Source organism: Squalius cephalus (genome assembly GCF_949319135.1).
Source record: "Squalius cephalus genome assembly, chromosome: 21".
Taxonomy (NCBI): Eukaryota; Metazoa; Chordata; class Actinopteri; order Cypriniformes; family Leuciscidae; genus Squalius; species Squalius cephalus.
This window is the reverse complement of record NC_137142.1, coordinates 21263359-21290652: the sequence shown is the minus strand read 5'-3', so window position 1 is coordinate 21290652 and position 27294 is coordinate 21263359. Positions and strand designations below refer to the sequence as shown.

The following is a 27294-nucleotide window of genomic DNA, read 5'->3' as shown; positions in this document are numbered from 1 at the left end:
TGACGTAGAGGCCCGGAGAGGCATGTCATAATAAACAGTTTATGTGCAAAGCAACTATATACATATTCCATCAAAGACAACAACTCCATAAGCTGGGGTTCTTAAATCATGCTGGATATATACATACTACACTGTGCTTTTTAGCTCATGCTTAGTAGTTTGTGTGTGAAAGAGATGTAGTGTAAAGGAGAGTGGAGACATAATGCTGTAAAGATGATTTACTGTACAATAATATAGAGCCAAAGTTCATGCATATGCAACATGCAAGTTTATGACTAATGTGTTTAATAGGTGGGATGCAAACTGAGACATATACAGTACTGTCATAGATATCCTTCATAACTGAACTGAACCTTTAAAACGGTTTGAATTAATCATTATTCCTGCATATATTACAGTATGGGATGCTGGTAGTTTAAAGGTAAAACATTATTTTGCTACATGGATGTTACACATACTAAATAACAATTATATCTGTAAAAATGTATATTGTAGAGTAATTTCTGCATGTCAGATAGGGGGTGTTGGATAAATCAGTCAGTGGCAGTTAAATCCTTCAGGCAACAGGCACAGGACCCTCATATTAAACCCTCTGTAGGGTCTGTAAGGGGCGGGGTTATCTGAGGTGGCCCTCATCATTCATGCATAAGGTTAGTCAGCATTCACATTGGTCATATTGCTGGAGCAGTGGGGGATGCTGGGTACCTATATATCCGTGTGGTATACCTCCTGAAGAGCCTCTGTCTATTACTATGACCCTTACTATGGAAATGAGGGAGACAGATGGTAGATGAGTTAGACTGTGAGCAGAAACATCTTCCTTATGTGGAAGAATTATATGGATAGTGCAACACAGAAACAGAGCCACCACTTGGTGGTAAATATGGAGCAAAGCGCAAAATAAATTGGTGCGTTTTTGCAACCAAACATGGTAATAAAAAGTTGAATTAGTTTTGAATTACTTTAGAAGTGCTCCAAACCACACACACTCACAAACTAGAAGTATATTCACATAAACAGTGTACAAAACCTGTCTAACAACCAACTAACTTTGACAAACGTTTTTGGATTTGTTGGTTAATTATACATTTTCTTTCTGTAAATATTTAATTCTTTTCAGTCTATCCAGTACAAATGGATTATGTGGATTGTGGATTATACCTAATGTTTCCTTAAAGACTTCATGTTCGTCCATTTACTGTACAAAGTTCCACAAGCTATGAAAAAAGTATTCACAGCTTAGCTTCTTGCTGTAATGCCTTTGCAATTGGAAGGTTAATTTTCCATCATACTTAATGACACATTTGCCACACACTGTGAGCTTTTTCAACTGTAAACGACTTCATTTAAGTCTGAGCACTGGTGCACTGCTCTTCACATATCTAATATGAACCATGCAAACATCCAATTCCAGCACTAATTGAAAGTGTAAGGATACAAATAAGGAAAAGGCTTTGGGTGCATCCATTATTTACAAGCACTGAGCAATAAGCTCCACTCCTGATGGGATTCTATGAAAATTAAAAGACAAAACATCATCAGCCTGACTAAAAACATCTGACTACACAATGGCCTTGCAGATACGACAGTCTTTAAAGTCCCTGTAAAGGCAATTCTAAAAAATTATTCTAAACGCATAATAAATGTTAGAAATGTATTGCTAAAACACATTACAAAGACTGTGAACTGTGAAGTACTGAATTGTGGAGTTAGACCGATAAACAGTTTTTCACCATTGCTGTGTTCAGGATTTTTTGGGCGGGGCTAAAACGGTGGCTCGATGACGCACTGGAGCCGCTGAGCTCCTGGCCCCGCCCCTACTGTCGATGACGCACTGGAGCCACCGAGGCTGCCCCCTCCCCTATCAGTTCACCGCTCAATCGCGAGTTACTGTCAGTACTATTTACTACAGCCAACAGTTTGCTAGCTAGCTATGCCTTCGTCACGGAAATGCATATTACCTGGATGCGATCACTTACAAAACAGATCGGTGTCCTTATTTAAATTTCCGAAAAAAGATCATATCAAGAAGAGGTGGATTGATTTTGTGAAGAGCCACCTCGATGGAGAGCTGAGGATCACCACCAACACCCGCCTCTGTAGTGATAATATTACACAGGATAGTTTTATAAACTTTCGTCAGAGACAACTGGGATTCACTTATAATCCGCTGTTACTGGTGAATGGGGCCAAACTGACTATCTCCCGCCTTGGCCTTCATCTTCCCGCGAGTGGGCGTGGTTTCAGCGCAGCCAGCGGACACGCCCCCAGCGTTTGAGAGCAGAGAATACTGCTAATTTTTTCAAGTTTTTGATAACTTATTTTATTTACTTGGCGGCTTTTTTTATCATTCAAATTTGGCTGAGTGGCTAGTAACACATTTTCTTGACTTTACAGGGACTTTAATGCATATAAACAACATGCAGAGTCCTAAATGTCAACAGCTAAGTCTGTAAATGAGTCAATATTTCTTACTGCTAGTACATAGTAATATGCATTTTTTATGGGGGGGGGGGGGGGGGGGGTAAAGTATAAAAAAAATTAAAGGGCAAAAATGTAAAACAGAACTTAATGCATGCATGCAGTGATCTTTGCATCTTTCCTGACTGCAGTAATATTTATTGGTCAATATAAACAATATCTTAATGGAAAAAAGTGCATCATGTTATATAGTCCATGCACGTAGACAGAGAAAAGTAGGCTAAAGTACTCTACAATATTATAGAAAGAGATCTGCATGTGCACACACACAGTCACATGTGCACACAGTTGCACACACACACACACACACACACACGCACGCGCATTTTTGTACAGATGGACACGTTGTGTCTATTAACAGTGTCTTGCACACTCACTCGAGGCTCTTCTTTGAAAGTTAGCAAAGAGAAGCTGCTCCACATTTAAACTACTATTCTATGACTTAAACGGCTTTCTGGAATACCTGCTGATTCTGACTAGACAATTGCTGCTAATGCAGTAGTAGAACTAAACCACCAAACTATATTTGACTGTTGTCCAAAACAACATACTGGTGCTACTTTCATGTTTCACCCATCACTCTCTGGTTTCTCTCTAGCTAGAATATTTATGTATAATATTAATACATTTATATATGTAATTATATATAACAATATATTGGTCAACTTACTAAAACAATTATATGTTATATTAATAATATATTTATATTAATAATATCTGGATTCAATTATACTTCTGTTCAAAAGACTGTCAGTTATATTTTTGCAACAAAGGTTGCATTTATTTAAAAAAAAATTATATTATTACAATTTAAAATAACATTTTTCTATTTTGATATATTTTAAAATGTATTTTATTACTGTGATAGCAAATCATTACTCCAGTCTTTAGTGTCACATGATCCTTCAGAAATCATTCTAATATGCTGATTTGGTGCCTAATTAATATTCTGTATTATTATCATCCGATATATATATCATCACAGTTGAAAACTGTTGTTCTGCTTAATATTTTTGTAGAAACTATAATATATATTTTTGAGGACTTTTTGATGAATAGAAAGTTTGAAAGAACAGCATTTATATATATATATATATATATATATATATATATATATATATATATACATATATATATATATATATTTTTTTTTTTTAAATAATGTAAATATCTTTACGGTCTCTTTTGATCAATTGAATGCATCATTACCGAATAGAAGTATTAATTTCTTTTCTTTTCTTTTTTAAAACTCACTGACCCCTTTAAGCTATAATGTAAAAGTAAGATAAAAATAAAATATATGTCATGTCCATGAATAATAAGAGAGACAATATAATTAGCTATACACTGGGATCCTGATCATCCTGTCTTGGTTTATTTTGTGATAATGAGCGATGACTGTACATACCATATATAGCTACTACTTCAAATAAAGGAAAATCAGAAGGAATGAATGATAAAGCAAGACATGTAACATGCCATGACTGAATGGACTTAATTCTTCTCCCTATTCCTATTGAAGCCATGGAAGCTAAAACACAATTGATACTCATGAAAGTAAAACATTCCGGACACTAGGATGATGTAGATACGAGAACAACAAACCTGCTGATGGATTCCCCCTGGTCTTTCCTTCAGGTGTTAGTTAAAAAACAGAGAGAAAAGAGGCAGGATATTAACACTTCACATGAATGACAGAAACTAATAAGGAGACTACAGAAGAGACACAGATGCCTCTGAAATATACTGAGTGATTCATTTTGGAAATGACACACCAATATATTTCACACTGTGTCACACAAAATACAGTTTAAATGTTAAAAAAGGAAGTTAAACACAAGTAAGCCTCAGCACACACACACGTTAAGAGTAGAAAGAAATGGAGAGTCTTTTTTAAGACAGTATAAACAAGCAGCAAACAAGCTGTCATGCAAGCTATGAGCAATGCACAGTCAAGCTGACTAAGACGAGCGCTAGCAGAGGGACAGCTGTGTTATCAAGGGCTGTTTAGTATGTAATTACTCAAGAAATTGGCCTTAATACAACAGAACACCCATTTGTCAGAGCATTGCCGTGTGTCTGTCTACAGGTGTCTGTCCACAAACTGTCCTGGCTTCTGTGTGATGTGATTTATCTATTCTGGGCAACGAAATTTCAGTTAGCCACAGGATCTACACAAGGAAGCAGGTGTGAGTCTGTGGCTCTCATCCAAACTGAAACTTTGACGCTTCAGTTGTACAGAAGGCTTGTGTTCCCAATACAAAAATGAATCTTGCTGTACATATGGCTGTGAGGTATTTAAGTAACTACTTCATTAAGAATTATTTGGGTAATTTGTATTAACTAAAGTTTACAATTATTTAATATCATGAAGAAATGTCTCATCAGTCACCACCACAGTCTTTGACCTAAAGCAATACATTATAGTTATAACTGTTGTTAAAGACTTACAAACTTGATTTGAGTGTGAATACAATGAACACGAGAATGAATATATTACCTTCTGTAAATAACACTATTCCAATGTCAAAGAACTATAAAATCATCTGATTCTGAAATTCAAGTTTACGTATTGTTCTTTATTTTTAATAACTGAAAATGTGACCATTTAGAATAGTTGAGTTTTTATTAATGAAAACCAAATATCTACATCTACAGTTTGGTAATTTCAGCAATCTATGGAAACACCATGGAATAAAACATCTCACTATTCAGACTTCAAAACTGCAAGTTTCTGAAGTCATATACTGCAATTAAAAGTTTAAATCTCACAATTTTGAGCCACCCCTTAAAAGATATATATAAAAAAAATCTTACATATAAACTCAGAATTCTGATAAATAAGCCTGAATTGCGAGATATAAACTGCTTCAACAGCAATACATTTCAAAAGCTGAGAAATAAGTTTATTTTCCACTTTGAAATATTATTTTTAAGTTTTGACAAAGTAACCATGCTTAACTTGGTATCATTTCTATGTATTTTTGACACCTGGCCATGTGCCTTTGCTCAGTGACTTAATGAGTCTTTAAAAAAGCTTGGATATCTAACAACACTACAGTAGGGTACACAGGAGATGATTATGCTTAGGAAGAGAGACAGATTGAGTGAAAACAGTTTATTTGCTGAGGGAAGTGGGAAAATGAGAGCTACAGAAGCACTGACACCAAATACGACACCAGCTGCCAGAGTTGTACCTACTTTGTAGGGCTGCAGGTATGCAACGCCTTCAAATGAGGCTTCCAGGTAGCAATGGAAACCGAGTTCTCATCAGCCGCATAGCTACGCCACACACACTACGTGCAGAATATACAAAACCAGAAAAATAGGGAGGGAAATGAAGAGAGTAGAAAATAAAAAGATAAATACACAAGGCCAGGAAAAAGCAGGGATTGGAAAAAAAAAGGAGAACAACAAAAGGAAAAAAAAAGATTAGTAACAACCGGTTCATGTAAGCGCTCTTCCATCAGTTCACTGCATAGATACATGCCTTTGAGGAGGGAGAACACTTTTATAGAACAGCCATGTGGCACTCAGGTATGTTCTGGAGAGGTCTGTGGAGTAGAGACGCCACGCAGCCTGGTGCAGGAGACAGACACACACACACACACGGGGACACAGGTGGAGAAAGACAATAGCATGGTGAGGGAACAGCCAGTGAATCACTGATTGGGCTCAAGACATTTCTTCAAACCACTGATTTCATTTTGTTCAAAATGCTAGTATTTGGTATGTCTCTCTTTTGCTTTAATAACAGCAGCACTTGAGCTGCATGAACTTCACAAGTTTATGTAAAACCTGATAATCATATTCTGCAGAATTATTTGAGAATGATCCGAAGAGCATCTTGAGCTTCAATGGAATCTGTCCGGAGAGTCACATGATCATAATCTCACTAATTTGCTAAATATTTTTTATTCATTTTATGTCATAATGTTTCATTGTTTCAATTTTCTAAAATACTAACACTTATTTCCAAGATTAAATTACAGTATACTTTGAATTCCAGATTTGTGAGGTTTTTGGACTCCCTTATAATTAAAATAAATTGCGAACATAAATTTCACATGGTTCCATGTCCAAAATGAGAGTGGATTAATGTTGAATAAATGTCTTGGTGGCACACACAACATTAAAACAGCCAGGGGACTTAAAAGTGATGTGGTGAATTAAAAGAGGCATACATTATCCAGTGAAAAGAGTTTATATGTAAATATGTGTTTAAAATAAAACTAATTTTTACCTAAACAAGTGCAAATCTTTGTTTGTGGACATATGTGTTAATATGTCATATATTTATGTGTGGCCATCTGGCATTAAAATATACTCAGCATTATTTCAATCTAAACAGAATTACATAATATTTATTATCAATATTTGGATAAATAATAATAAAATAAAATTCGGCATTAAACCCTGCTTGCATTTAATTTCTTCTGAATTTGTTATGTATATAAGTGAACTGAAAAAAATGTGGGTGCAATTTATTTATTGGGAATTAGAACGATTATTAGAATGAAGCATGACTTGAATGCGAATTTAAGAAAACAATACCTAAATTGTTATCTGACTACATTATCCAATCATGACCTAAGTGACGCCAGTATAATGTAAAGTGGTTGCTAGGGAAGAAGTCATTTTCATTAAAAATTACAAAGACAAAAAAAAAAAAAAATCTAATAATGTGAACTGGTGAATCATTCACAATAAAACCAGGAATATGCATTACGAAAGTTATTGTTTCATGCTGACTTATAATAATGTGATAATGGATAGAGTTGTATGTGTTGAGATGAGTAACTGCGTTAAAAAACAATAAGCAAGAAACAGAGGACGTGTTGTGAAAAGGAAAAACATCACAAGAGTGAAAGACTGAAGAAGGTGCTCTCAAACTGCGTGACAGGAGTGAGGAGGGAGGGGATATTTTCCATCATTCTGTACAAAAATGGCAGTAAAGAGAAAACAGCAATCGTAACATGCAGGAAAGAATCCAAACCCAGACATAGCTGACAGTCATACTCCACAGATCATAATTAAGATATATATTCATGGGTTATATAAAGACCTGAAGTGATTTAAGAGAGGGTGAGAGAGCACAAATGATGAGAAATGATGCACCGATGCAGTCCCTGCAACATTACACCTTAAAGAATACACCATGGGCAAAATACACAATTACTGACAACAGTAATTGAAGCAGGATGGTTGGATGCCAACTGAAAGGCCTTTGGAAAAAGAAAAGAAAATTAAAGTCAGGGTTAAAGACAGAGCAGGAAGAGAGACAAAATAAACATAAGGACCAGTGTATATACAGTATGAGATCTTCTCTGTCTGCAATATCAGAAAACAATCTGGAGAAAGAAAAGGGGTCATGGTGGTTAAAATAGTTGAGAAATTGCTTGTGGGTTTACGACAGCAGCCAAAAGGAAGTAACTCATTTCTATAATATTACAGGACCTTAATTTTTTGTAGATATGTGTGTGTGTATGTGCACATTTTCCTGGAGTAAATCTGTTTCTCCTGCTAGAGGAGAAGGATGCACCTTCCATTAGGAAGAGCTATTGTCCTCAGGGAGGCCCTTGCTCAGAATTCCTTCCGTGGAAACACATCATAAATATCGGCAAGTGTTTCCTTTGGCTCTGATGGAAGATAATAGTCCCCATGTAATCAATGCTCGTGTAATTGTTCGTTTTCTCTTCTTTTGTTTTAAAAAAATTAACATGGTTCACTACAAAAACAATCCTTATTAATCAGTATTTTTGTCTTGCTGTCTGGTAAAATATCTAAGTATCCCTCGAATAATATCTCAACATATACAGTAACATAAAATTGCACAAGATATGCAGATAGAAACTATTTGTAACTATTATTATTATTATTTGTTTAGATGTTTTATTTGAAAAAATGTATTTACTTGAAAAGCAAAATCATATCAAAAGCATAAGATATGCAGATAGTAAATATATTTTTAAATATTATTATTATTATCATTATGATAGTGTTCAGATGTTTTAACTGGAAAAGAAGTCAAATGAAAGAAAATGATTTTAATTTTGTAATGAACCATGTTTTTTGGTGAATTATTCATTTCAAACTGTCACATTAAACAATTTATATGCCAGAGAGTCATTGTCTTCCATATATTCCTTTATCAAATTTGCAGGCATGAAATGATATTGATATTAACATGGTAACTGTGTGCAGTGTATGAGTACATTGCAGTGAAACTGACCTTTGAGCATCAGAATCAAGATATCTGGCCAAGTTCTTTTTGGTTTTAGAGTTGAGCATTAGCTATTGATGCAGTAGCATTGAAAGTTTTATACTTTTTTTCTTTTAAATGCTAATGAAGCAGCATGTGATGAGTTACTTCCAATCAGAATGTCTGACTGATCAAGTGTTTCAAATGAGCTGAGCTTACCTGTATGAGGCTGGCTGCTGGGTTTCTCCTCTTTTCAAAGTGCTTCTGTCTGTGCTGCTCTTGGACCTTTAGAGCAAAGCCAGAGCCAAGAATACCCTACACCCACATCCACCCACAGAAAGAAAACAAACGTCACCTATTACTAAGGTTCAATCCGCTGATTTGGACTAAGAGAGACTGTGAGTGTGCAGCACACATTTGTGAGCAGAGAATTACAGAACAATTGACGAGAGTGAGTCAGACAGGCCGCTGAGGGGCTTTACAGGCACACACACTGTGCGTTCTCAAACACATCATAAAAAATCATCACAGTACAAACAGCCTGCCTGGGCTCACAAAAATGCTATTAGTGATTTCAAGTTTTCTCCTAAAAGACCACAAATCCCCTATCGCTCGTAAGTGAGATCACTTAAAGAGTCAGGATAAGAAAGGTCTCATGAAATTACACCTAACCTAATGCTTAACCTCAGAACAATTTAATCGCTTGTTTGTTAATTTATTTATTTATTTTTAAAGGAACAGCTCAAGCTTCCAAAAATGAAAATTCTCTTCTTTTTTTGTCTTTTGAAACCCACATGGCTTTTATTTTTTTCTATTGAACACAAAACGAGTTCTTTATATCCGAAAGCGAATAGTGACCAGGTTTTCAGATTTTTTTTTTGTGAATAACATCTTAAAGTAGGCACGAAAATTATGTTTTCTTCCCTACTGTGTCATATATTCCAGAGTGAATTGACTTTTTTGAAACGAAAAGAAATGTAAAGAGAGACTTGATTTTGTCCATCAAGAATTGATCAGATTGTTGTTGTTGTTGTTTGCTAATTCCTGCAATTTTTATGTAAGTGAAGGGTAGCTGGAGGGGAAGGATTATAGGTCAACCCTTGTGCCAGTGCACGTTATCAAAGAAGAGATGTTATTGGGGACATTAAAGCTAGGCTAGGCAATGTTTAAACACTTTTTGTTACATTGTTTTGAACTCTCTTCACATCCTGATAGCAGTCAATAATAGAAGTGTTCTAAATGTACATATCTCTTCTATGGAAGTCCCTGGGCCAAAGAATGTTCATCCAATGATAGGATATCCTACCTGCCTGTCAACTTATTTCCATACCTCCCCACACCCTGCTTGCACAGACATCACACGTCATCAGTAGATTCCGTGAGGCTATGCAGAGTTGTAGACACAGTCACTGAGTGCCACATACAAACAGCAGCCAGCTTTTACAGTTCCGCCTGAACCAAAACAATAAGCTTATGCTGCGCTCACACCATGACGTAATTACTGTAATTAAGAGATGGCAACCCGTGACATTCTACTCGGAGCTGTTCACATCCTCATACTCGGAATTATGCGTTTCTAAAGCAACACTGTCAACGCCGACATGAATCTGCAGCAGTCAGGTCAAAGCTCTTTAAGTTGTTTGCTTTCATTATTATTGTTATGTACACACTAAGTTATTATATGACTTTAAAAGACTTGGGGTCCTATCTTACACCCGGCGCAATGCAGCGCCGAGCGCGACCAAGTGTTTTTTGCTAGTTTCAGTCTGACGCAGTTATCATTTTCACGTCCTGCGGCATGTTGTTTAAATAGCAAATGCATTTGCGCCCATTTGAGCGCCCATGGGCATGCAGGTCTGAAAACGAGGTGTGTTCTGGCGCATTGTTGGCACATTGCTATTTTTAGGCAACAGAAATAGACAGCGCCATTGACGAACTAAAACCTGGTCTAAAGTCAATGGCGCAATATTTATTTGGTTATTTAATGAGCCCGTTAGTAATGTGCGCCTATAGGCAGGGCCACAACGCGTGTACACTCTGCTTATTAAACACACAGGGACACACAGCAGCACACAAACATGCCAAATATTTAAAATAAAAGGATTACAATTTAAAAGATTATTATTGTGTACATAAAGATATGGTGGAATCCGGCTTGTCTCGTAGGTGGTCTGCTTGCGCACTTTTACCTCGTTCACGAGCAGTTCCGTTTGCGCTCTTGAGACGCTTTTGGTCTTTCCACTATCAAATTCCGTCATGTAAATAGCGAATCTACCTTGGCGCGAGCGCAACAGGCAAAGGGAATGGGAGATGAGACTCTGATTGGTTTAACGCACGTAAATCCCAAAACACACCCATACTCATTATGGGAATAGGGACAACCCTTTTAGACCATGCGCCTGGCGCGCAATTTTAGTTCAACTTAATGCATTTGTTTAAATGTAGCTAAAATCAATTGTGTGCAACCACTTACCATAAAAATTTGATTAAATTCAACAAATCATTTTTTTCAGTATAAAAAGCCAATGTTAAAAAACATTATGGAAGTATGACTTTAATGTGGAAGAAAGCAATGTTTTGTGTTTCATAAAAGCAAATCATTTGGGTTTGGAAGAACATAAATGTAAATGATGGCAGAATTTTCATTTTTGAATATACACTATACTATTAATTTCTATTTTTATACACCCATTGTAATATAAAGCACTGTTTTTCAGAATATGAGTGCTACAGTAGACTCTACATATTAGTTTCCTTTCAAGGGAACTCGCTCTGCGTCGATTGACGCTAAGGGAATGCTTCGCCTGATGATGTATTTAAGCACATGTAAAATCAGTCCAATGGTGTGATGGAACGTCAGAGGCGGGTGACGTCATGAACAAGGAAACTATAAAGCCTGCCCAAACTTCTGTGTCTTCAGTAGCACTCATTGTGAAACTGTCCTTGTCACATTTGGTGTTGTTTTGTCTTTATATCTAATATATATATTTAACGGGTTATTTAACGGGTGGGGACACACATATTCTTTGTACACATAGGAACATAGGACTAGGAACATAATAATTTGCTATGCCCAGTCAGGGCGCAAGATGCCTATATCCACAAAGCTGCCCTGTGGCATAAATCAGAACAGTTGTTCGTATGTTTTGGGCCCCCTAACAAAGGGTCCCCTGCATCTAAGCAGAGAATGAGCAAGTGGGTGGTTGAGGCTATCTCACTTGCTTATGAATCGGTCAGTCAGCCTTCACCTATAGCTGTCCGTTCCCATTCTACTAGGAGTATGGTGGCCTCCAAGGCCCTTATAACAGGAGTTGCTCTCCAAGATGTTTGTGATGCGGCAGGTTGGTCCTCACCGCACACATTTGTAAGGTTCTACTCTTTGAACTTTGACTCTACAACAGGGTCCCAGGTGCTCTCGTACTAGTGCTGCTTCTCGCGATTTCACACTGGACATACACTTGTCACTATGGTGGCGTTGGTATAGATGTTCCCTTAGTCAATCGACGCAGCGCGAGTTCCCTTGAAAGGGAATGCCGACTGTAACCTCGGTTCCCTGAAGAGGGAACGAGACGCTGCATCACCTTGCCATTTCTCCTACGTGCCTGTCAGCGACTACTTCAGGCTTTTACGAAGCTAGCGCGGCTCTGTTTTGGGCAGGCTTTATAGTTTCCTTGTTCATGACGTCACACCATTGGACTGATTTTAAATGTGCTTCAAGACCTCATCACGCGAAGCGTTCCCTTAGCGTCAATCAACGCAGCTTCTCGATCCCTCTTCAGGGAACCGAGGTTACAGGCGCAACCGAGGTGTTTATGGGTTACTCACAGCAGGCAAGGCGAAGAACGAGATGCCCAGCAAAGCAAAACCTGCAGATAGAAGCCGTCCAGTCCAAGTCTGTGGAGTCTTATCCCCATATCCAATGGTGGTGAGCGTGATCTGAAGAAAGAAAATTGTGTTCAAAAGTCTAGGGTCATATCGTTAAGCATAAAAATTTTTACTTCCCACAGGCCGACAGCATTGAAATATACGTCTGGTTGCAGGACTACAGTGTACTTTTAACACTCCACATATCACCTTCACCAATGTATGAGGAGATGTAGTAACCTCTCACACTCTGACTCTATCTACATAATGACCAAACATAGATCGAATCCTGACCAAGTTGCATTGGAAAATCAAAGGCCACCAAACATGCACTAAATTCTGTCTGTTATGCCATACTAAACAGCCATAAACACCAAAGCTAAACCAAGCTGTATTCTAAAGTTACGGCCACACAGACACACGGTATTAGATCCATCTTTCAGCAAGAGAAATACTTTGGTGGCTTGTCATAAAAAAAGATCAGTCTAACATCTCGCACTCCTTTCCACACTCATAAGTGAGCGCTTTGGATTTTTGCAGGCAGGGGATACTTAAACAAAGGCCCAGCCAAAGCAAATTCAACACATCCAGTAAAAGTGAGTGATTTGTCAAATGCAAAGAGCACTGCGGCCTTTCACAGCACATTGAGGCAAAGAGTAGGAGTGAGGGAGCTCACACACAAAGCCAGACTCCCGTTCTCCTGTTTTCCTCCTCGGAAGCCTGCCTGTCAGCTCCAGACGCTGGCTTGGGCTCAACCCAGTGTAAATACTGTGTGGCAGCTTAATATTGGCCCACTGCTGGTTTGTCTCTGCATCTGAGCTCTACAGCAGAAGACTATACCCTCAACTGACCTCACAACTCTTTGAAACAGCTCCATTTGTGCTTGGTAGGAGCAGGAAATTACATGCATTGATTTGTTAAGTCAGCTGGTGAGGAACCATGACCAGTCCTGCTGTGTGTACCACAACAACTAAACCCTGTCACGGCCAATGGTTGTAACTCATTTATTGATTAATGCATAAAATACAGTGAGACACTGGCAATGCAAATAAATGAGCATCCTAAAACCACACTGTGAGGATGGATTCTATATAGGTATTATCTAGATATGAAAAAGGGGGTTTTGTGTCCACTTCAAGGAAAATTTGCACAAATACGGTTGAGGAAGAGCTAAAGGATGACATTAAGGCATTTAAGGTAGACTTACCGTACCCCACCAAAGAGCATCGGCGTAGGTGGCAAACTGTTTGTTAAATTCTTTCTCTACCAAGTAGACCAAGAATGAAGAAAAGATCAGCACCAAGAAGCCAATGTACCAGGCGGTCACAAGTTCCTGTAACAAATATCACAATATTAAACATCCAACAAATAGAGACATATCTACAAACATATGAATATTTCCTGCAGAAACATAATTATTAACCTTCAATTCAATTAGTTTTTAAACATTTCTGGTTTTAAAGAGGTTGCGATCTGTTCAAGGTAAAGGATCAGCTAAATCAGGTGAGCATCAGAATGGGAGACCAGTTTAAACCAGACAAAACTAGCATGGCCAGGCTGGAAAAACATGTGTTATACAGTAATTTAAAACTTTTTTATATTTATGGTTTTAAAGAGATTGTCAGCTGGTTAGGTTGGTCAGCTTGTTAACAAGTTAACAAATCAGCTAAAAAAAACAGGCAGGAGGACCAGTTTAATCCAGGCAGAATTAGCAAAGACAAGCAAACCAGGTTGGTTTAAGCTGTTTTTTGTTTTGTTTAGTTTTTTGGTTTGATCAGAGATGTCAGGAAAATGTAAACGCTTAAGCCTGAGAGGAGATAGAAATAAGTAACTCTGCTATTATATCGACTATAATGATTCATTGCGGGGACCCCTAATCTCTCCACTAAATGGCGGGTAACTGAGGACTGAGGAAGCTTGTGGTTTGGCTGCAGCCAGTGGATGGAGTTTCAGTCCAAGCGGTGCTGGAAAGAAAGGTTGATTGTGGGGTCACATGTCTGCCTCGACATGAAAACTCACACGCAATGTCATGACCTGAGCTCATTTACTAATTTTTGCCATCAAATAATATTCAGTATACCTTGCTGTGAGCGTAGACTACAGATCCAAGCAGTTTCCAGGTACCGCCTCGCCTGTCCATACGCACCATGCGCAGGATCTGCAAAAAACGCAGACTGCGAAGTGCAGACGTGGCAAAAATATTGCCCTGGCTACCAGCTGAAACCACTGCGATGGATGCAATGAGCACAATAATGTCTGAAACACAAAAGAGAGAGAGAGAGAGAGAGAGAAAAGATTCAGTGATAATTTGTACAAGCTTACACCTATAGAACAATATAAATATATTGATAATTGGACTAGGACTAGGACCACCCACCACCCATTTCAAAAGCACCAAAGCCCTTTTACTTATAAACTAAGCTTGCTGTATTTCTCAGTAGCACTCAGATATCAGGGACAGAGATATTACAAAGATTAGGCTGTTTCACTTGTCTGTTATGTTGTTTTCCCTGAGTGGGGCCAAGAGAGAGAAGGGAAGCCACAGCCTAACAGAATAGCAAATCTAATGCTCCGCTGCACTCTGAAAAACCTCTCTAGATTAACCAGGGTTAGGGATAATATTGTTCTTTACTCAAATCACCTCCGTCATATTTTCCTTCTGAATGTTACACTTGAGGTTTGAAATAAGATTGTTCTTGTGTCACACATTCTGAAAGTGGCCTCCTAAAAGTCTGTTATTTGAAATTTGAATCTCACAATGTTTGAAGGTTGCTACATGGTGAAACTGGAACATTGAGGAACACAAACAGATGGGAATGAAAGCAGCTGTTTAGGGTCCTTGTGAACAAAAGCCATTCTAAAATATAGAAATAAAAAAAATCATGACCAATAGAGAAACTACGAAAATCATAATCATGGTCAACTGAATCAGGCTTGAATTGTTTTGAAATTGGGGGGTTATGGTAAGGGGCGTGACATTGGCAAAGCTTAGCGCGTGTTCGGGAAATCACAACACACTGGGCCAGCTAACCAATCACAGCACATTTCGAGTTTCGGAAGAAGGGGCTTCATCGAAACAGGAACTACATGGTGCGTTTGAGTCAGTTTTTAACAATCAAGCATGAAAGCATATTCTAGTACACCCCAAAAACAAAAAAAAGTTAGGTAAATCAGGTCACTGCCAGAATGTTTCTCAATTAATTAGTTGTTTAAACCTATTTATTTTTTTAATCACTGAAATGTTTTAATAGTTGCTGTGTTGTCATGAAAAAGTGCTGCATGAAGTTGAAGATGAATATGTTTATATTAGTGTGCAAAGAGAACAAACAACAGAGGATGTGGTTAATTATCACATAAAGTCAGTGAGCTTCATTAAGGGTCTGTCGGTGTATATAATATGCAAAGAACTTTACACAATTTCTAATGGGACATTAGAAGACAGAGAGGGGAAATTGTTTCCTTTTTCTTTCTGTTTCATAATTCAGAGTTAGTCAGAGTGCTGATGGGGTTCTGATGGGACTCTGTCTCTTAATGAATGGAGATGAGGTTCAGTGTGTGCCACACGACTCTTGGCATATTCACACAGGAGCCTAAATTACCCTCATACAACACAATACCACATATCCCCCACTAGTGTAATAAATATAAATAGCACTGTTTACTTATTGCCTGTAATCCTTCATTGGTAGTTATTGCTCGTTTTCCTTTAAGAGGGAATTAAAAAAGAACTCTTTCAGTCATTATGTATGTTTGAGTCAGTCATCAATTCTGGGCAGAGATGTTATCATTAGCCTATCGAGCATCCGCCAACATCCACACCAATACAGCAGATCCATCACCCTCTACAAACACACATACACGGGTGGAGAGCACACTCACAGAACACGTTTTTTATCTTACCAATGACACAGAATGGTTTTCTAGCAAAGCGCAGTCGTCCTTGCCATCCCCTGTAACGACAGCAGCATCCAGCTGACCAGATGCGAATGATGTACTCCAGACCGAATACAACAATCATCACAAACTCCTGCAAATCAGAAAAAGACCTTTCATGACATCAGATGCACCACTTAATGGATACAATTAATACAATATGGCAATGGATTAAAACTATCTCACAAAAAATAAGTACAGAATATGCTCATTGTATATGCTATGTGGACATTCCAAAGACATAATGATTTTGATACCTTCTATCCCCTACCCCTAAACCTACCCATCACAGAAAACTTTCTGCATTTTTACATTTTCAAAAAACATCACTATGTATGATTTATAAGCTCTTTACTTCATGGGGATCAAAGAATATCCCCACAAGGACAAGGATTTCGGATATTGCTGACTTTGTGAGGACATTTTGTCCACATAACGTAGGGTATACCAGGACCAAATACAACCTGGTTCACCACAGGAGTCTAGCTACTGTAACATAATTAACCTCTCAGCTAATCCATCATTGGCACATTCCTGGTGCCTGCTAATTGCACTGTTAGATAAACCCCAGTTGAGTTCACAGAGGGTTTCACCTGATTAAAACATCTGTCTGCATAGAGTTTATAACACTGCACCTCTCATACAGAAACACCACGCACTTAAGCCCCATCCACACTACTGCGTTTTCGTTTAGAAATGGAGACCTTTTGCTACGTTTGCACCTCCCGTCCAGACTAAAACGGCAAAAACGAAGACCTAAAACAGAGAAGTTTAGAAACGCTGCCGACCCCGTTTTGCGTTTTGAATCTCTGGAGGGCGTTTTAGTGAAGACGGGTCAAAACGGAGGACCTTAGAAACGATGACGCAGAGGCTCACGCTTGGCTCTATGATTGGGTGTCATCAGTCATGGAGTATACACAAGTAATATTCAGTACCAGTAAACTCCACCCGCTGGAACAGTTTCTTACAGTAAGTGGTCAGTCTGTGTGTGCAATTCCACAAAACTTTTGATAAAAGGACAATTTAAAAGATAAAGAAGAATTAGGGAAAATCAATAAATTCTGAATTATTTACTATTATTCTGTATTCTGATTACAAGTATTTAAAAAATATATATATAATCTAATTACAAGTATTTCATTTTTGGAACCTGATTACGGTTACTATAAATTATTACCCAGCATTGTTAATAATATATATGTAAAAATATATATAGATCTACATAAAATCCTGAATTTAGAATTTAGTTTTGGGGTTAGTGGTTCATAATATAGTCCTATAATTTTAAGATCCCAAAGAGAAAACCAAATAAAACTAGGTGTAAAGTATCTGCTCTGATGGATCTGATGGATGTTGCTATTTTATAAACTAACAGAGCAAATTTTCTTTTGTTTTAGTTCTTCTCAAGAATCAGTGCTGGATATACAGTACTTTGCATCTTGAATATTCATAATGATTATGTCTAAATATCAAGTACTCTTTGCAGCTGTTGATGGACAAATGAACCTTTTCACAGGCCATATTTCACGTTTGCCCCATCTCTAAGGGGCAAGAGGCCTGGGATAGGCTTTAAACTGTCCTGTCTTGATCCACTGTGACAGCCGGGCTGAGCTTCCCACGGCTTGACACAACACTGTTTGTTTATCCTGAGTACTATCTGATACGGAGGCTGTGTAGGTCCTGCTTTCCCACCAGTGGGGTACACGCCATCCTCTCCTGCTTTCATTTCAGGTCAGCTCAGAGTCTATGAATGTCTCTCAATACAGACTCTTTAACTGAAACAGGAACACCTTGGCCCAACTCCACCAAGAGTCCAATGGGACGGAGGTGCTCAATCACTAAAAGCACCATGCTGCTTTCTGTTGTCACCTGAGAGGATCCCATCAGCCAGCAAAACATCTCAGTGAAATGATGAAACTAATCCGAGTGATCGTCTTTTAAGGTGAGGTCCTGAACAAAGTTTTTAAAGGGATCTTGGAACACCATATTAGAGCAAGACATGTGACACCTTGTTTTGAGAGTAGTGATCCCAACACTATAGTTTTCCTCTGTAAAGTTATCATTATAGTTGTAGTAAGTGGACTCCCCTATTCTCATAGAATTAGAATGATTCTATATACTTTCTATTTGAATATATTTTAAAATGTTTTTTTTTTTTCCTGTGATGACAAAGCCATGAAAATTCAGCAGACATTATGTTTGGTGCTCAAGAAACTGTTCTTATTATTAATGTTGAAAACTGCTGAAATGTGCTGCTTAACATTTTTGGGAAACCAGAATACTTTTTTCCAAAAAATGTAAATTAAAGTTCAAATAAAGAGCTTTTATTTCAAATTAAAATCATTTGAAACAATTTAAAAGTTTTTACTGTCATTTTCGACCAATTGAATATGTCCCTGCGGAATAAAAGTATTCATTTCTTCCAAAAAATAAAATTGTACTGACCTCACACTTATGAATTTTAGTCCCCGCTGACATCACTAAAGCCATGTAGGATAATCTTAACAAATAGCCAAAGCTATGTAGCAACAGTTTAAGCAAACTTTTTTTTCCCATACAATCAACTCCTTTTTTTGCATTTAATCATGTTTTACTCTGAAATACATGGTTAAACAGCAATTCATGTTGAGTGTTTCAGGTGTGTACTTTGGCTGTGCATACAGTACAGTAGGTTTGTGTGCGTCTCACCAGTATGAGGAGACAGTGATTGGAGAGGTCCATATGAGTAGGGATGGTGGAGAACACAGAGAGAACCAGACAGCCAAACACCAAAGTGAACCTGCCAGTGAACAAAAGAGGAAAAACATTAGTAACTGTATCCTGTTCTGTATGACTTCACCTGAGCAAATGCGAGCTGAAACTAAAGGTTTCATTGTTCTGGAGTGAAAGCACCTTAACAAATCCTCAAGATGGACCATTAAAGAACATTACAGAATCTGAGAGCTTTCAGAGTGGCATTAGATCGTAAACAAATCCGGTGGTGCTTTTCTACAGACCTGATGACATGGTGCGCATACAAATCATCACTTTCAGCATCATTGAAGGTGCAGAGTTTTGCTAATGATGGATGTCTTGTATAACTAGTAGCCTATGTCACATCGCACACCCTCTGACTCTGCTATTGTCTGAGAGCTATTTACAGGAACATACAGTACAGTACACTTTCTCCTGCTACCTCTCTATCTGCCCTGTTTCCTCTCTCTCTCTTTTGTTCTCACCCTGTATAAACAGCCTATTAAGAACATTGGCCTGAGGTGGTTGAGAACAGAGATGGACTCTTCATCTTCAGAAGCATGCAGCTGTGCGAGACGTGCAGCCGTATGCGGTTATGTGCTGTCTGAGTGAACTAGCAGACATCACCATGTCTTCCAGCGAATGCTGTTCTTATGTTTCCTGTAAATACAATGTGTCTGGGAGCCTTTTTTTTTTTTTACACATCCAACACTGTCTTCTGTATTTCACCTTTCATCTCCACCTTTCTATTATTTGAAAGGGACCATATTCTATAAGTTTGTAAATTATTATTTCCAATACAATTTTCCACCCTTTCTCTGAACCTTAGGCCTGTTTTACCAGTGAAAGCAGCTTCTTAGCAGCTATACTGTATACCAACATTAACTGTTAATTGTCGATTTGAACATAAGCAATGTGGTGCTGCACACCACAATAGTAGATTTAAAAGTTTCAACGTGAAGCCTTTTGCTATATTTGCTCTCTGTATTCATAGTCTTTCAATAAATAACATTCTATATAATGCAACATACTCCGGTAGGTCTGCTGCATGCAGCGTAGGCACCAGCGGAGCACTTAAAAGGGGGCTTCTGGAGCAACTAAAGGGGGCGATGATGTAACACAAAGTATCCCCAGCTAGAAAAACATATGTGGCCCATTTACGTATTTGTCAGACCGTAAACAAACCTGTCTCGCTACAAAAACTATGAAACTAAAAGCTACTGAACAAATACAGATGGCAGTGCACTGAATAATAATACTACATAAAACAACAAGGAAAATTGCCCAGGCCAACATATTCGAAAATTCGACTCGAGATCCATGAAATAAACACGTTTTAAACCACCAGATATAAATACGTCTTATGCAAATACCATGCATACAGACAAGATACCATGATAACCTTCAAAAAATGTTGCTGAAATTTCTTTCTTTTTTTCATGTTTACAATATAAACATATTTAAAATATTTAAACCTTTTTTACAAAGGTTTAAGGTTCAAAATGTTACTTGTTATGCATTAAAGCAACACATTCAGGCTTCAAGTTATTTGGCTTATATTTACAAAATGAACAAGAATTTAAGAACAATCAAACCAGGATATATATATATATATATATATATATATTATATATAATATATATATATATATATATATATATATATATATATATATATATATATATATATATATATATATATAGGGCTGTCAAAAGATTAATCACGATTAATCGCATCCAAAATAAAAGTTTGTGTTTACATAATATATGTGTGTGTACTGTGTATAATTATTTTGTATATATAAATACACACACATGCATGTATATATTTAAGAAATATTTGCATGCATATACTGTATATATATTTATATAGTTTATATTATATATAAATATAAATTTTTTTATGTATAAATAACACATTTTTCTTAAATATATACATGCATGTGTGTGTATTTATATATACAAATTTAATTATACAGAGTACACACACATATATTATTAGAAAAACTTTTATTTTGGATGCGATTAATCGCGATTAATCTTTTGACAGCCCTAATATATATATATATATATATATATATATATATATATATATATATATATATATATATATATATATATATATATATATATATATATATATATATATGCATTAGTTTGTGCAATGCTGAAACTATATTTACCTTTTTTTTTTATTTGTAATGCTGTTTTTTTTTCTCAGCAGTGTATTTCCCTAAATTTTTGAATGATCACTCTATAATTTTTAATGCAGCAGCACAACCACTGAAAGGCCTGAATTGAGCATCATACTCTCTCAAAATCAGAGGTAAAATCCTTATTTACTGACATTTCACTTGAGACTTAATGACATAAATAAATAGTAGTATAATTCAACTTTATTTGTAGTTCTTCTTTATTGCACTATGCACATTTCTTAATATTAAGCCTAAAATGTGTTTTAATATCACTATTAGTAAGGATAGTATGATCACTGTATAATATGTCTTTAAATGCAAGACATTTAAAATGTACCTAAAGTATACTTGCAATAGTTCCACTTTAGCACAATCAAATATACTCAAGTATATCTTTAGTTGAACCTCAGCACTACTTCCAGATAACTAAAGTGCATTAAGTACAAAATTAGTTGTTCCAATTTAGCAGACTAAGTATATCAATTTAGTATACCAAAAGTAAAATTGCAAGGTATTTATAGATGTAAATGTATTTGTAGAATACTTAGCATAAAATAAATGTATTTCAAATACATTGTGGACTATTTATTTTTCACTAGGGATAAAAGAGAGTTTGAGAGGTGTTTATTCGCGATCTATGTCTCTATGTCTGTGATCAATAACAAACACGTTGTGGCATTTGTCTGTAACTGTGTTAACAGCTGTTATCAAAGTCCTGCTGACAGCACCTACATGTTCTTCTGTCTTTCTTTCTCTTTTTGTCTGTGAGACAGTCTGTCTGACCTACTCCTCACCCTTTTAGTGCTTGGCTAACACATGCACACCCACACTGGCCAGACTCTTTCAGTTAGTGTGAGGGCTTCTGTGAATCTCATAATACTTCATAGTATTACAATCCCCAAAGACTGAATCGTGACAGAGTTTATGAGTCATTGCAGGATATAGCGCTTTCCATATCCTGGTGGTACAGCAGACCACAACTATTACACTCAAACTGGTGTCGTGCTACTCAACTAGAACATGTTTATCGCATTTAAACATACATACGGACAAATGTACACACGCACACAATAAACCTAAGAAAAGGGCTTCTGCTACAGTCATTACTGTAATCCAATAAACATGCAAAACAGTAGCAACAACACAAAAACATAGTCAGCTTGAAAAGTATGAGACAGTGTAATGTGTTTATTTTCATATTCACAATATATTATCACCATAACAATTTGAGTAAAAAGTTGAATAGAAAAATTGACATGCATTTCATAATTTCAAATATTTCTTATTATTTAGTTTGACCCATTTTTGCTTTAATAACAGCAACACTCAAGCTCCACAAGTTTGTGTATCATGTGATCCAGCATGATTTGAGAGCATTGTGCTTTAATGGAAGCAAGACAATTTGTTAACATAAATAAAAATGTTCAATGAAAGAAATCCAAGACTTTTTGCACTATACGTGCACCCAGACACATCTTTCAGAGCTATTTGAAGGATCTCTTGCACTCAGATGTGGGGGGAAATGAAAATATTAGACCAGGAAGGAATTACTTTTTTGAACAAACAGCTGCAGGTACCAGAGCTCTGCTAAACGCTTAGGCCAGACAATGTGTCTTTCAGCATTCAGAGCCGTGTGGTCACAGCGCCAGGCTCCCACAGACTCCGACATCTGAGCTTTCAAACCTCTGAACCCCAGAGATTTTCTTCCATCGGCAAGACAAAACACAGCACCACCAACTAATTCAGCGATCTCTGCGTGTAAATGTGCATGAGAGTGTCTGAGTTCTGTCTTAGTGCTGTTTTACGATGCAACGGAGAAATAATAAAGATGGAAATAGTACAGTAGCATATAATGGGCTGCACACCTGTTTCTGTTTGCCCATGTGTGTGAGACTGTCTGAGATTGTGTTGTTTTTGAAGCAGGTTCTGAGGGATTTGAGGAGCATTCAGGCAGACAATGATGACATGCTCAGAGTTGGAATTTCAATAATTCCCCCATGAGTCTGGCCACCTGCAGTGTGTACCGTCTGACCAAACATGACACGGTAGAGGGCGGTGTTGCGGTCTACCACACCAAACACACAAAAGCAGCTTATGTGAAGAAAACCCTTTAATCAGACTGTTTATGAAAGCACACAGGAAGAACAAAGAGACAAGACAAGTAGAGGAGATGACATGAGGTAAGAAAAGAGATGAGAATAAATTAGGGGACCTCATAAGACAGATGAGATCAGGTGAGATGGGATGAGATGAGCAGAAACTACATTTAGCAGGAAGTGAGAAGAGTGGAGAACATAAGAGAAGAGTGGAGAAGAGACAAGGAAAAGAAAAGAAAAGAAAAGAAAAGAAAAGAAAAGAAAAGAAAAGAAAAGAAAAGAAAAGAAAAGAAAAGAAAAGAAAAGAAAAGAAAATGTTAGGATGTTCCTGTGATTCAGAGAGTTGGCTGGTTTAGAGGTCAGTCTTTTGTGTTCCTGACAAGATGAAAATGATCATTCATTTTCCATTGGATTAATATAAAATATAACATGGGTAATCCAGCGTCCACAACACAATACAGCCTGAATTATAATGGCTGTTCTCTGAATTATTGAATGGCTTGTACAAATAGCCTGTGGACATCTGGCTCTGATTTGGCTCGAGTCTCTAATGGTTCTCCTCCGTCTGAACAGGAAGGTCTGGACACTGGCTGCTGTTTCCACTGCAGCTGGAACAGACTGTAGAACACAACTCAGACCTCTGACCAGAGCTTCACACAGCCCCAGGGTTAATGACAGCCATAACACTCAATCAGGAGGTGGGTTTTATTATGTCACAGCCCTGACATAATAAAAGCCACAGGTTATATATAGGGGTCTGAATGTTAGAATTTGTCCCAAAACATTAAGGGAACGGCTGAATTCGCTACAGTAACACAACAGAGCAACTTTTTTTTTCACAAGAAGTTTGACTGCCAAAACTGGAACAGTAGGTTCCACTATGCAAAAATCCAGAAAGCATGTAAAAGTGAGAGAGATGACAGATCGGCATCAGACAGAAGGGAACGAGCTTGTATTACTTGCACCCCATGTGTTTGTGTGTAAGAGTGTGTGCTTATTTGATAACATGAGGCTGACTGTATGATCAGCCATTATATGTGTACATGTTTGAGTTAATATTGAGCCAATTTAAAGATGTTTTTTTTGGTCTGCTAGATTCCCAGGCATTCCTCTGGCTGGCTGAACGCAGGCCTGTCATGAGTAATTAGGGCTGTCATCTAACACTGCACATTGCTGTTCCAGGTTCAGTGAAGCCAGTCTTAAAGTACCCCTGTAGTCAAAAATATTATCCCTTAAAACTCATCTTTGACCACCAAAATTACATATTTAAAGGTTTTTTCCTTGTATAATATTTTCCTTAATAAATAAATAAATAGCCTGGATGTTACTCTACACCCTTCTCTCATTTAGTATAAGTGGTTCTACGAATGTGCAAATTAGCCCCGCCTCCACTCACTCACACCAGCTCAGAGATCCACTCGTTGACAATCACACGTTGACGTGATTGGTTACAAGGTAGTTTGTGACGTCAGAAAACCCAGCGATTTCAAACCGCGATATTGAGACTGTCTTTGATTCACTGCAGTTTTAAGGAGAAGATACCCAGCAATGGTGCTGACTTATGAATTTGCACATGGTTTGTCTTAAAGCATATTAAAAACACCACATAGACATATAAACAACATTAAAAGCTTGATTTTCACCACAGGGGGACTTTTAAGAACAAAAACTTGCAATAAAGCCCAAGTGAGGCAGTTACTCGAAACTGGCAATTACTGCGTTATATGCAACCACACGATTCACTTAAAATTAATTTTGTCATCTTAACCTGGTGCTGAACAGTTTCACCTGGTGCACACCAGCATACAAGCTATAAGTAATTTAGAGAGCAATTAGATTTGCTTTTCATGAAGAAAACAGGGTTTGCAACTTTCTGTCAGCTGCTCAGAAGAGTTGTTACAATTACTGTAGCATTCAAGACCAATCAAAATTCAGTAAGCAAACAGATGCAAGACAGAAGACCAATCGCAATTCAGCAAATAGTACAATGAAGATGTCATCACTTCAGTTTCTATTCTAGCAGTTTAAAGTCAATGGGAGATTCTCAAAACAATCTTATGTCCTTGAATAGAAATTTGTTCAGTTTAAATGGACTCTGGTAAGCAGTTTGGGCTGAATTAACTGTAGACGTTTAAAACTTAGGGCCTTAGGGTTAGGGGTTTAGAACAAAGCCAGAATAATTGAGGAATATCAACATAGTGGAGCCATGAATGCACTATAAAAAGAACACAGGCCAGTCAGGCGTATGCTTACAGTTGGCAGGAAAAGAGGAGTTTGTTGGAGTTTAATTGTTCTCAAATTGCACTAGGGATTTTTAATTAACTGTGTTAACTGCTGGCAAACAGACTATACAGAAATTTGAGGTGGCAGTGTGCAGAAGTGATCAAAGATGAAGCCTAAAAATAGCTTGCTAAGGTTTGAGATAGAAGTATTAATGCTGTTGTATGCATGCAGGCCTCCAGAGAGGCATCACAACAACATAAACTAATCCACAAACTAGCCTACTTAAAAAATTCCTGTACGTCCATTGTGAATCATGCCTCATAAATGAAATGTTTTGATCTACTGTTCTTCCACCAGCAACTGCTAAGCATATAAGTATTTTAAAAAGAGGACAACCACTGATATGCGTATCAAAGAGAAATGCAGGGATCCAACTTCAAAGGGAAGAACAGATATTCATTGTCATACCTTTGACCACCAAAAATCACATCTTGTACAAAATGTAAAAAAAAAAAATGTTTATTTTTTTTATTTTTTTACAGCAGTATGACTCCATTGCCACAATATTACCGTTTTTACTGTATTTTTGATCAAATAAATGCTCGGTGCAAGACTTCCAAAACTTTTCAGCAAATCTGTTCCTATTTTCAGTATTGGGAGTACAACCCTTAGTATCAAAGTGCTTGATATTACATGATATAGATCCTTAACGTTGCATCATCTGTTTTGCATAATATTATTAATAATAATAATAATAAATGTTTCAGTTCTTTAGAAAGTAAAAGATTTGAGGGAGTAACAAAATATGGCACCATTAACAGAATACAGCTATTATTTTATTAGATATAATAAACCCTGAACACACCTGAAACTCTGTAAGGTGAGAAATGATGGTCTTTTTAACATGAAGTTCAGTCTGATCAAGCATGGCACTGTCCATGGTCCTGAAGCTGATCACATTATGCCACTGCTGCATCAATATGATGCTATGGCTACAACACACAGAGGCTTAATCAGGTTTGTGACCTTCTGATAAAATTGAAAGGCTACCTGATCATAATAGAAAAGAACACGGCATGTCAAATTATCACATTAATTTGGTCTGTGCTGATTTACAGACTGTGTAAATAAGAGTTCAATAGTCCATCAATTATACATAACCTTATTTATCATATTTATATTTTATAATATCCAATATAATATTTCTATATTCTAAACTACTATAGCTTTGTATAGGTCTTTTTTCAGGAGCTTTGGGACACATTATCCCAAAAATATCAGCGGAATCCCTACTACAAATCCCCCAGCACTTTTACATAGGGAGACAGTTCCCTAATCTCTTCCTTACAGACAAATAAAACGCAATGTACTGTAAGCCCATGAAGTTCAAACAGCCCCATCGTAACTGCAGGCTCCCAGACACCACAGAAGTTGGGTTTCTTTTCGAGCCTCACTTCACCGGGGAGGAGTGTGGGGATGAGGATGAGCTACGCCGTGCGCCCCATTTCGCCTCCAGCAGTTTGTCTTAAGGAGGACAGGTAGCAGGAACAGACAGGATGTTCCCCTGC

General features: G+C 37.3%; 1 protein-coding gene across 6 annotated transcripts in view; it reads right to left on the bottom strand.

Moving 5' to 3' along the window:
- kcnq5a (potassium voltage-gated channel, KQT-like subfamily, member 5a) overlaps positions 1–27294 on the bottom strand; it is a 125931-nt gene that overhangs the window by 15633 nt on the left and 83004 nt on the right. For 3 of the 6 annotated variants that reach the window (XM_079855155.1, XM_079855157.1, XM_079855158.1), the window contains exons 3-10: positions 19169–19259; positions 16448–16574; positions 14628–14803; positions 13755–13880; positions 12509–12619; positions 8903–8998; positions 5683–5777; positions 4087–4113 (exon numbers count right to left, since the gene is read on the bottom strand). In XM_079855155.1, coding sequence (XP_079711281.1) covers positions 4087–4113; positions 5683–5777; positions 8903–8998; positions 12509–12619; positions 13755–13880; positions 14628–14803; positions 16448–16574; positions 19169–19259 — 849 coding nt within the window. Of the gene's footprint in view, positions 1–705; positions 763–4086; positions 4114–5682; positions 5778–8902; positions 8999–12508; positions 12620–13754; positions 13881–14627; positions 14804–16447; positions 16575–19168; positions 19260–27294 lie in introns of all 6 variants that reach the window. The other 3 variants (XM_079855156.1, XM_079855159.1, XM_079855154.1) reach the window with 2 other exon arrangements.